Source organism: Actinia tenebrosa, unplaced genomic scaffold (genome assembly GCF_029948245.1).
Source record: "Actinia tenebrosa isolate PJP-AT-01 unplaced genomic scaffold, QUT_ActTen_1.0 PGA_scaffold6__47_contigs__length_16458017, whole genome shotgun sequence".
NCBI lineage: Eukaryota > Metazoa > Cnidaria > Anthozoa > Actiniaria > Actiniidae > Actinia > Actinia tenebrosa.
In genome coordinates, this window is record NW_028292583.1 from 9,106,273 (window position 1) to 9,118,836 (window position 12,564).

The following is a 12,564-nucleotide window of genomic DNA, read 5'->3' on the forward strand; positions in this document are numbered from 1 at the left end:
CAATCAGGTAAGTCATGTGATGTAGATGGCTGTCTGCGCGTCGTGGCTTCTTTCTCTTTTGATCCTTCCTTGGTTTGGCCGGTTCAACTTTTAACTTGTCTTTACATTATCCCTTGATTTCCGCGTTCGGAAACACTCCAGTCCCAAAGTAAGTAGCAGATGTTGTACTTGGGAAGTCAAACTCTAAACTAGTTCACATAGTGGTTCATATGACGATTGTATTCTATTTGATCTTAAGGTTCTTAATTTTCAATGTGTAATAGCTCGATCGACGCCGCCATCGAACTGTTAAACTCGTATTAGGTTAAAATGTCTTCTATTACTGCTAGAATTGAAAAATCCTCAAACATTGATGGACAGTGTTAAGTAATAATCAAGTATATTTCAGATTAAGTGTATTTTTATACCTTGATTTTGTCGTTTTTGATAATGGCGTTTATGGCGGCCATTCACGTGTATAGTATTCAATTCCTCCCCCTATGAAAATCGTGACAAGAATTATACTGATATGTTACCATTGCTGGTGTTTTTGAAGCGGTTCGGTAGAGAAACATTAGGAATCTCATTTATGCGAAGTATAGAGTGAGCCAAAACTTTTAGTGAAGTAATTCTTATAAAACCAGATCTGGTTATACTTGTGTTTGCTTGTCGTTCGCCGGTATATTGCGCAACTATGACGTACTTGCTTCCAGGAGTAAGGTATTTTGATAGAACTTTTAAATCTGTCTTTGCTGTTAAAATTCACGGCATCTCCGTTAAGTGAAAGTGTGTTCTATGCTAGAGATTTTTGATAATTTTTATCGTGGTAAAAATTTTTGCTGAAGATTAAAATTCCTCTGTTTTTCTAGATCATCCAAAAACCCGAAAGCAATAGAGTATCTAATGGTGCTTTTCTATTCATTCCTTAAGCCTTTTTTGGACAGCAGTGCATCATTTCCTGTTTTGAATACATTGTAGTTGTACATATATCCTATAGATTTTTGCTTCAAATGTTTTATTTTGATTTTTCAGATGTCTCAGCCCTTGGAAAAGAAACTGCATTTTGTTGAAAACTTTGGCCTCAGTGGAGCAGCTGCAATCATTTCAAAAACAGCCGCTGCACCCATTGAACGTGTGAAGCTTTTGGTCCAGAATCAAGATGAAATGATAAAACAAGGAAGGCTCCAAACCCCATACAGGGGTGTTATTGATTGCACAGCCAGAACTTATAGAGCAGAGGGATTCCTTTCTTTCTGGAGAGGTAGGAAATTTTCTCTTCTTTCCTTATTGGCTAGTAATACTCTATGAAATCTGCCACCAGACTGGCTCAGTTGATTGAGCATCAGATTGTTGTGTAGGAGATAGTGGGTTTTATCCCATGCCAGACCATTAGTCAGGATCTTATAATAACCACAGGGAAAGCACTGCATTTGTAATTATATCTACAAATGGTTAAGCTTTCAAGTGGCTCAGATGACCATTTGAAATGGTTGTCCAGTCCCTCCACACTTTGTAATACAGAGGATATTACATGGGTGCGCGGAGATACAAATTTTATCTTCGAGTGTTCAATTGATATTTAATTGATATATCTAAATTGAACACGAGAAGATAAAATTTGTATCTCGAAGTGGCCATGTAATGTTCTGTTTATTATATAGATATCATTGAAACTTAAAGTGCCTATGACCCTTTTTTTTACTTTTTTATATCGAAATATAAGCTATTCTAAGAAACATTTCGAAAGAATTTTTTGATTCTGACGCTTCTTTCTATTTTTTTCGAGCGGTCAAAAATGCGAAAATAAGAAGATTCCAAAATATGACCGAGCTACAGAGGAGACTGGGCTAGTGACGTCATAGTAGCAACACGTTCTTCTTGATTTACAAAGAAATGTATGGGATACTGAAAACTTCCTTGCGTTTTTTTGGGTTTTTTAGAAGTCTTTGGACTTTTAACTGCTTTCTTGGGCTTCTATGAGGAAGTTCATTATCTAAATATTCCATTTCCTGTTCTCATCGGGATTCGTAGCCTAATTTACTGGTATATTGAAGCGAACACAACCTAGTAAAGCAAGTGAGGTGACTGAAGGGGTTCCGACCAGATCAAATATTATCTCATTTGCTGTGGATAAAACTTGTCAAAACCTTAGTAAATACACCAAAAGTACAGCAGCATAGATAGAAATTTCTAGAGTTGTTATAGGGAACCGCAGTTGATAACAGGTAACATTTTACTTATAATTGCCATTGCTCGAGCTGAGTCGTCTTCGCTCCGGATCGGGAATAATATATTCCCGGTTTATCAAACAGTTTTGGAGTGTGGTAACATTTCAGTGATTATTAAACTCTTAGAAGTATTAGTGCAATGCTAAAAGGGCTGTAATGAATCGTTTTATCTTCAAAGATAGGCATGGCTAGATACTGTGAGACAGGATAGAAAACGGATAGAGTAGAAAATATTATATTCGACTATGAAGTGAAACCATGTTGACCTGCAGAGTAACAGATAACTCTAGACTGATGATACAAAGTGTCACGCACCCTTATTTCCTCGACTGAACTAATACAGTATAAATATATGATGCAATTCATGTTTAGATTTTGAAAAATGTTAAGTGAAGAAGCCATCTACATTGAAAAAAATTTTGTGAACTACCTGGAGTTATTTCACTGTTTCTGTTGTTTACGAATTGGAAACGACCTGGAAGAATTTTGCACGGCACGGACTCATATATTCATCCAAAAATACATGAAATATCAATAAGAAGAATGCTAAAAAATCTATGAGTTAAAGAGTGTAGGTACAAGTAGTGCTCAGAGTTACTGTATGTGAAATTTATAAGTTTTTGAAGCTATTTTATTACACTGGATTCTGAGCGTGACAACCTAGTATGAGGTTTTCCCTGGGTTGCGTTTAACTTCTTGCTGCTTCTCTTTTTCTTAAAATATCTCAAAAAAAATTTAATTCCTGAAGCCTGAAGTATTTAAGAGGGACTGTCTGTAACGATCAAGCCAAATTCAAAATCCGTGGCAAACTTCGAAAAATCGATTTCGCTCATACTTTCAAGTTAGTTAGGGTAATGTATCCTAAGAAATATTCATTCTGAAATTGCTTAACCTCTCAGTCGCGTGAAACTTCGCTGGTTGATTAGTCAGATGTTGGTCTTTCTAGTGATGTAAAGAAATCTTTGGGCAAATGATTGTGTGTCACGCAGTATGTCTTCAAACTTTGGTCAAATTACTCATTTCTGACCTTTGGCCGCTTTCTATAACAGACAAGATGCTAGTGTTTATAAGTAAAATATAAACTCAAAAACAAGCCTAAAACACTTTTATAGCCTTAAATAATGTAGCTGTATAAGAATTCTTACCTGGCAAACTCTGAAATCTGGATTTTTATGAATGTTTTTAGACACAACATCGATCTGGTTTCTTTCATTACCGACTCAAACTTGTCAAGGCACTTGTCAACGGCCGAGTGCCACAGGGAGCCCAACCTTACGTAACATTGAACTTGTCGGGTTTGTTCACTTTTGCGTCAAGATTTTACAATCGGTGTATTTAATAACTTTTTTTTTTTTTTTTTTTTTTTTTTTTTTTTTTTTTTTTGAAATAGTTTCATGCTCAACTTATATGATTCTCTGATTATAAAGAAATCAATTACAGTATTTTCAAAACAGACTGACCTCCCAAATGTGTTTTCAATTAGTTAAACTTACGCAATGATAAACAATGTTTTCAATGTTTACTCAAGTGATATTGTTTGATGTGAAGCGTAGCTATTTTGTGAGAGGAAGAAGAAATTCGAAAGCGGTATGGAGGTATGTTGTTCATTCAAGACGATTGTTGGTGGAATATGTGGTTCAGATAGTCGAGACCAGAAACAAGAGGTTCATGTCATCCCACTGGTGTCCTGTTCAAGAGATATAACTAAGCATTTAGCGTCTTTTGGGTTTTCTGGGCCTGAAAATGAGGTAGACTTGATATTGTCCCGGGCTGCCATATTTACAGCACCAGAAAATGCGAAAGATATGACTATATGCCCGTTCCATCGCGGGAAACTTGGGCTAGGCTGGACAAGAGGTGCGAGTACACAATGTAGAGTGCCTCCGGCTTTGTCGCAGCACAGCACTACCACGAAGAAGAAAAATTGGCCTAAGGGCGAAAGAGGGTTAGGGAAATATGATTCCCTACATGTATTACAAAAGACTGGCGTGTTTATTCAGTGTGGCTCAGGTAAGATTTCTTTTGTTAGATTTTGACTGACTAGTCTTATGTTGATCTCTTATGAGCTACATTTCTCTCCAAAGGAGTATGCAGAAAATGTAGAGAACTGCTCAAGAATCTTTACACGTTAGATGTTGATGAGCTAGAATATCAATTGAAGAAAACAACTTTGGTATGTATAGGGCCAGGCCTTACCTTATAGGTCTTTCAGTGAACGTTCTAGTATATCTGTATGGATGAATGCATGGATGGAAGAATGCATGGATGGATGAATGCATGGATGGATGAATGCATGCATGAAAGAAAGAAAAAGAAAGAAAGGAAGTGAAGGAAGGAAGAAAGAAAGAAAGAAATAATGGTATATCATTATTTTTAGGATGATGATGAGGACGATGAAGTCATTTTCAAGACACCTAGGCACAAAAGTAATCCAGTTCTTCGAACTCCCCAAAGTGCAATGGCTTCAACGGTCTTTTCTCCTTCAGAATTTTCTCAAGTTTCTGAACTCTCGCAGATGGAAGATCCTGTCATCATTTCGCCTCGAGAAAAGTTGAATGCGTTTCTTGCTTCTAGAGACGTAAGCCCCATCAGGACATCGATGACCACTCCATGGGATGCAGCTGCAGAGCGGACAAAAAGACATTACATACGAAAAGCTAAGCAAGTCATTCACGCTGCGCTTGAAGAAATTGCACCCGAAAATTCTGAAGAGCTGTTAAGTGCCGTGAAAGAAAGAGCTATGGGGGAAGAAATTGACTTGGATTCAACACTTCTAGAAGCACTGGTTGAATGCTACGAAAATGCAAGTCACTGGAGCAGCCGAAGACAGATCCTCTCCATCATTGCTGATAAAATCAGTTTCCCAACCCTGCAAAAATGGATCCCTGGCATATCAAGATATCGTTTTACCATCGCACGCCACCATCTTTTGCTCCATGGAAGAGGATCTGAAGTTCCTCAACGCGACCAACATCAAACGCGAATGAGGGCTTCACCAGAACAGCTGGACCATTTTTTAGCGTTCATAACAAGTTCAAGAGCTACCCAAGACTTGCCATTTGGGGAAAAAACTCTAAAACTTTCATCTGGTACTGAAATCAAGATCCCAAATGTGATAAGAACCTCCATTCCAGAGCAGATTGTGAAGCAGTATGAGCGCTATTGCATCGAAACTGGATTCAGTTCCCCTCTTAGTCGAAGCAGCAATCTAAGGATACTGAAAGTGTGCTCGGCATCGATGCGCAAATCTCTTCAGGGGCTTGACTATTTTTCTGCTGATGGGGCCAAGGCCTTTGATGATTTACAAGAAATTGTCGAGAAACTTGGAGACTGCTATCAAAGAGGAATGTCATGGTCTAAAGAAATATCGTCGATGCTGAAACTGGCAAAGCGCTACTTAAAAGGGGATTATAAGGTTAGCAGCTATCTTTTTGTGCTAAATGTTTGCCAGACAGTATGTCATTTCTTCGATCAAGTACGTTAAGGTAGCTCCATATAGTTAATTTTTACCGCGAGGGAAATGGGAACGAGTTTTATGATGGCGCGAGCTTTTAAAGCCACGAAAAACAAAATAAAGATGGCGGTGCGCCAAGCAGTTTCAAAAAATGCCGTAAAATTACTTTTCAAAACATGCTGGAATAAAAGAACACTGCAAATAATCCAAAAAAATGTCCAAACAATTACATCAGTGCCTTTTAACGACTCAAGTGAAGCTCAAAACAAGTTCAATTTTAATATTTTGTGCATTATCGATGAGCCTGCGAGTGGTAATTCCGCGAGAAATTCAGCAATATCATGCATGGTCGGTGGGTTTGTATTGGCTGGCACAAATGTTTACCTCGCTCGCTCAGTTTCGCACATGCGCAAATACGGATCTTGTAGAAATTTTATTTTGATGACGTAATTGACTAATTTTTGTGCGCGATTTTTGAAATTAAAAATCTCGGAAATTTGGCGGTAAAATGTCTTCAAATTTTTACAGTGTTTTTTCGATATCAAAAGCAATTAGCTTGCAAAATATTTAGCGAGTTCTAACGACAGAATGTTTTTAATTGTGAAAAGACAGAAATTGCGTTAAATCTAAGGTTCTGTCGTTGGGATACTTAAGTCGCGGTGTCAAATGATGAAATAAGTAGTATGATTTCACTTAACAAATTTAGAAAAAAATTCACCGCGAAAAACTCGAGCTTTAATTTTTTTTATTACAAAAAAGCCTCAATTAAGACTAACGTTACGTTGCTATGGCGACCCGTCATGTGATATTTTTTTGTAAAAACTGAAACCTTGATTTACTAATATTAGTACAATGCGCAAAAAAGGGTCAAAACATACTTTGTTTTTTTAAAATACAGCAATATGTAACATGTACCTCAAAAGCCTTTTAACTATATGGAGCTACCTTAAGGCCTGGGTTAAGCTTCGGGAACAGGGGGGGGGTTCTAAATTTTCTTTTTCTTTTTCATTTGACATATTCTTTTCAAACTTTAAAAAAATTAGCATAGCTTATAACTTTACGACTTTACGATTTAAGGCTGAAACTTTTCGGGATAGGGTGGTTACGTGACCGTGACCAGGATCCTCACTGCATGAACTCAAGAACTTTATATTAAAACGGGGCGATGGGTATCATGTTATAACTTCATGTTATGTTTTCACTTCTCTCTATGAGATGTATATGAGTCTGCTTTAACTACCATTGCTCGTTAAGGGTATATATTGCTTATTTTTGATTAATCAATAATGTCACGTAACCTATTTTGCATTTTATCGCTTTAACGACTAATGGTAGTTCAGGTGTTAAGGCAGATTCATACACATCTCATAGGGAGAAGTGAAAATAAACTAAATTTATCGCTGGTTGATGTTCATCACCCCGTTTTAATTTAAAATTTTGGAATTGATGGGAAGGAGGATCATGGTCACGTGACCAGTATATCTCCAAAATTTTCATCCTAAAATGTTAAGGTCGTATAGTTGTATACTTATGCCAGTTTTGGTGGGGTTTGAAAAGAAAACGGCAACAAAACAAAAATCAGATGATTTTAGAGATAATAGCACCTGACCCTTCTTTTTATCCTTCTTACAGGTGCACATATCATCAAGTTCAAGGGTTCCTGATCACTGTCGTCCCTATGCCCTAAGTCATTCAACTGATCCAGACTATTTGAATTCCTGCAAGCATAAACATGATCTGAGTTGCGACAGGTGCAACACATTTCCTGCTGCTGTACAAGCAATAGAGTCAGCTTTGGACGAGGATGACATTCCCCTTGAAGAAAAAGAAGAAATGAAATTCATCGTAGCCCAAGCAAGGAAAAATATCGAAGCGTGGAAAGCCCATTTACTACGATCTGTCAACCAGGATGAGGCCCGCTTAGATATTATTGATAAACTGGATGACTTTTCAGTGCTTGTTGTCTTGGATTGGGCAATGAAGTTCATCCCCAGAAGGTACCGTGAAAGCCAGGCCGACTGGTTCGGCAAAAGAGGAATGTCTTGGCACGTCAGCGTAGCGATGAGAAAGGTAGATGGTAAACTACAAAACCTAACCCTCGTGCATGTGTTCGACAAGAGCAACCAGGATAGCTTGTTTGTGATAGCAGTTATAGATGACGTCATTCTCCAGTTGAGACGTGCAATGCCAGACCTGAAATCCGTCAGCTTTAGACAAGATAACGCTGCCTGTTATCACAGCTCTCCAACCATACTTGGAGTTCAAAACCTCGCCAGGAAGCACAAAGTGGACGTGCGAATGGATTTTTCAGATCCTCAAGGAGGCAAAGGTCCCTGCGATCGCAAAGCTCTGCTGTACTGAAGAATCACATGCGCACTTATCTAAACTCTGGAAATGACATCACGAGCGCAGTACAGATGAAAACCGCTATGGAATCAAATGGTGGCTTACGTGGTCTAAGTGTAGCGCTGTGTGGTTTACAGATTCCCAAGACATATCTCACAGAGAAATGGGAAGGCGTAAGCCTTGTCAATGATGTTATCTTCAAAAAGCGTAACATGGTGGTTTGGAGAGCATACGGCGTTGGAAAGGGAAAAAAGATACCAAACACGAAATTTGAAACAACGAAGTCGTCGTCAGCTCTAGCCTTACCCACCCTTAGGAAGATGGAGTATTCTGATGACCAGGTTCCAGATTTCTGCGATGTCATACCTAGACAAAGTAGGAAAGATAAACCAAAGGCCACTGCAGATTCCCACAAGGATGACAGCGATACCGATGATGACATGCTGTTCACCTGTTCCGAAGAAGGATGCGTAAAAACTTTCCAAAGATTTTCATCACTACAAAAACATCTGGACTTTGGGAAGCACAAATATGCTCTTGAGAAGGAAACCTTTCTTGATCGAGCCATGCTGATGTATGCTGAGAATTTAGAAAGTGGGAAGGCAACCATTGAGGAAGTCCAGGAGTCTGCCTCAGCACCTACCTCGGATATACCTCAATTACCCATGGGGTGGGCACTGAAATATGGATCATCTAGCCGACGCCGACTCACAGAAACCCAGAAGAAATACCTGACAGACCTTTTTGTTCTTGGAGAGCAAACAGGAAGAAAAGCAGACCCAGAACAGGTTTCCAAATCTATGAGAAAAGCACGGAATGCTGATGGGTCTTACGTGTTTGAATCTGACAGCTACCTCACATCCAAACAGATTGCCAGCTTTTTTTCCCGTTTGTCTGCCAAGAAATCTCTTCCCGCCACCACCTGTTCGAGTACCACTGATGACGTTGAAGAAGAAGCGATCGACGATTTGCTAAGGCCATCACAGGAAGAGATGGATTTTGAGCTGGTGCGACAAGAGCTTCTTAGCGAATTTGTCATTAATCATCCCATTGTCTTCGATACTTACAATATCTGCTCGATGGCTGCTGCCTCCAGTCTCACCAAGTTATCTATATCTGTTTTACAAGACATCTGTAAGTACTTTGAACTTGACTATTCAGCTATAACGACGAAGAAACGAAAACAGCCTTATGTTGATATCCTTACAGACTTTGTCAAGAAATCATGCACGTGTGGGAATTTAATATCCTGATTCTGGACATTGTTCTGCATCTACTCCAATAAACTCGTGGGTGCCTCTGTCACATACACTTGTTCAGTACTAATTATGAACCTTAGAGGTGATCATTATGATGACATGCCAAAAGAATAATTGTATATAGTGTATATAAGTTCAACCTCTTTAAAATCAATTTCGAACTGTCGTTAACATTAGTAAGATTCTACTGCAGTTTTTTCCCTCTTTATTAGTCATTCATGTTATAGATTATCATGTAATTCAGTAAGTTTTACTGGAATAATTTTTTATTGTGTTTGTTTGCATCATCATTACAACAAATAGGCCATTTCACGGATCCCGTTACTCAACCTCAGCCTTGTCAGGGTGTAATTATTCTTTAGAATTTGACTACAGTCCGCAGTAATGAAAGGAATTTACACATCAACGAACAATTGAAACACTTAAAAATTTCACAGGTTGTAGTCTAATTCTAAAGAACAATTACACGCTGACGAGGTTGAAGTTGAGCCGCGGGATCTGTGAAATGGCTTATTAAAACGATTTTTTAATCAATCTGGGTTTCCTGTGTTTTGCACCACAACAGAAAAAGTTGGGCTCCCTATGGCACTCGGCCGTTGACAAGTGCCTTGACAAGTTCGAGTCGGTAATGAAAGAAACCAGATCGATGTTGTGTCTAAAAACATTCATAAAAATCCAGATTTCAGAGTTTGCCAGGTAAGAATTCTTATACAGCTACATTATTTAAGGCTATAAAAGTGTTTTAGGCTTGTTTTTGAGTTTATATTTTACTTATAAACACTAGTATCTTGTCTGTTATAGAAAGCGGCCAAAGGTCAGAAATGAGTAATTTGACCAAAGTTTGAAGACATACTGCGTGACACACAATCATTTGCCCAAAGATTTCTTTACATCACTAGAAAGACCAACATCTGACTAATCAACCAGCGAAGTTTCACGCGACTGAGAGGTTAAGCAATTTCAGAATGAATATTTTTGTAAGACCTACTTTTCGATACTCTAAACACACGTCTAGCAAATAAAATTATTTTGTTATCTTAAAATTGTACAATTGATCCCAAAGTCACGCATATCGTACTCAATAGATTGTTCTTCAAGAATATGGGTTGTTTTAATTCCCAGTGTTGCTTATTTTTTGTCCAGCAGCCGCGAAAGTTGAGTCAAAATTTACTGTCGCGAACGGCGTTTTCGGGAGTGTTTGAAAAATTCCATTTTTCTCCATAATAAAGCGTTATTTGATCAAACCAACTATACAGCGATCCTTAGGATACATTACCCTAACTAACTTGAAAGTATGAGCGAAATCGATTTTTCGAAGTTTGCCACGTTTTGCTCGATGGTTACAGACAGTCACTCTTAACATCCTCTAACCACAAACATAAGGACTTTTGAAGGCGTAAAAAAACGGCAAATTGGTCATAAATGCTAGTGAAATCTAGAGAGAATGAGGAAGCATCTAAACCCAATTTACTACTATGTCACAGCCCAGTCCCCTAGGTTATCATTTCACGCGGCCAGAGGTCAAAGAAATGCCAATTTTCGCACTTTTGACCGCTCGATTAAAATAGAAAGAAGCATCAGAATCAAAAAATTCTTTCGACACGTTTCTTAGAATAGCTTATATTTTGATATAAGAAAGTAAAAAAATAAGGGTCATAGGCACTTTAAATAAAACAAAAGCTCAAAAATTCTTTATTAAAATAGTAAGCCGATTCAACAGAGATATCTTCACGTGTGAAAGATATGGTATCTTCCACTGGTGAAAAATATCAAGTTTTTGACACTAGAGAAAACCTGGTATTTCATCAATATCTATATAATAATAACTAATATCAGAGGGTTGTAAGAGAACCACTGAAGATCTAATGAAAACCTTGCAGTGACCACCCTTGGTGTCAACTCCACCTCACAAATTTGTAACTGTTTGTAAAGCACTCTTGATCATATCCATATGAAATAAGGGTGCTATATGAATCATAGTACTTGGTGTTAAATAAGGAAAAAGCCTGCTGGCAATCATTGCAACAATGATCAATGGCCCAAAAAAAATCAATTCAAAAATGATATTTAACAGTCAGTACATGGTTAATGAATGCTCATGAGGAAAACAATTAGTTTTGTTTTAACCAAAAGTCTGGATGTCAAGGCAAAGCTAAGCACGAACTTATCAAAATGTAACAACCAATGAAGAGACCCAAAGACACCATAGCTGTCTTTGGTGATAGTTAGATTGCTAAAATGATGTTAAACCTTAGGGGGGAAACATGTCTTAAAATTATTCTAATACCTTTCTGATTTTTTTAAATCATAGGTAATTTAGCAAACTGTATCAGGTATTTTCCAACTCAAGCCTTGAACTTTGCTTTCAAGGATCAAGTAAAGGCCCTCTTCAAGCCAAAGAAGAGTGACAGCTATGGTTTAAAGTTCGGCAAGAACATTGCCTCTGGTGGTGCTGCTGGTGCTATGTCTCTTCTTTTTGTCTACTCACTTGACTATTGCCGAACAAGGCTTGCAAATGATGCCAAGTCTGGAAAAGGAGGTGGAGAGCGAGAGTTCAATGGTATCATTGATGTCTACTCCAAGACCTTGAAGAGTGATGGCATTGCTGGGCTGTACCGTGGTTTTGTCATTTCTTGTGTAGGCATTGTCGTTTACCGTGGTTTCTACTTCGGTTTGTATGACACCTTAAAGCCTATATTGCTTGGTGAAGATGCTGGAGTTATCATTTCCTTTGTTCTTGGTTATGGTGTGACTGTATCTGCTGGGCTGGCTTCATATCCTATTGATACCATCCGTAGACGTATGATGATGACCTCTGGACAGGCAGTCAAGTACAAGGGTTCACTTGACTGTACCATAAAGATCATCAAGAGTGAAGGTGCGATGTCATTAATGAAGGGTGCTGGTGCAAACATCCTCAGAGGAATGGCTGGTGCTGGTGTGTTAGCTGGATTTGACAAGTTCAAGGAGCTTTACGTAAGCTTCCGATTTAGTGATGAAAAGTAATAAAATAATGAGTGCTTTCAATAAACTTTGATATTTTGTAAATTGATGAGACACTGAGTGTTAATACATGGAAAAGACCAAGATTGAAAAGTTTCTTTTGTATTATTGTAAACATGTTGTGATGCAAGTCGGACGCCAGTCACTGTATTTATACTGATATGACAGGTTGTTTTATTCAAAGGTTCCCCAATAAATTGCAATAAGATTTGCATTGTCGTTTTTATTCTAGTCATCCCTTTAATAATTAGGTTGTATTATTGAACTTAGTAAAAAAAACCTCTTCAGTTCTATT

General features: G+C 38.1%; 1 protein-coding gene and 1 non-coding gene across 2 annotated transcripts; both read left to right on the plus strand.

Annotated features, from left to right (window-relative positions):
* Window positions 1–10: 10 nt before the first annotated feature.
* Window positions 11–12,480, plus strand: LOC116300298 (uncharacterized). Its single transcript, XM_089039216.1, has 3 exons — window positions 11–148; window positions 1,012–1,240; window positions 11,578–12,480. The coding sequence occupies exons 2-3, from the start codon at window positions 1,012–1,014 to the stop codon at window positions 12,270–12,272; spliced, it is 924 nt and encodes a 307-aa protein (XP_088895342.1). The 5' UTR covers window positions 11–148; the 3' UTR covers window positions 12,273–12,480.
* Window positions 4,203–9,454, plus strand: LOC116300285 (uncharacterized). Its single transcript, XR_016121565.1, has 3 exons — window positions 4,203–4,380; window positions 4,585–5,622; window positions 7,294–9,454. It is a non-coding gene; the product is annotated as an uncharacterized LOC116300285 (transcript).
* Window positions 12,481–12,564: the final 84 nt, after the last annotated feature.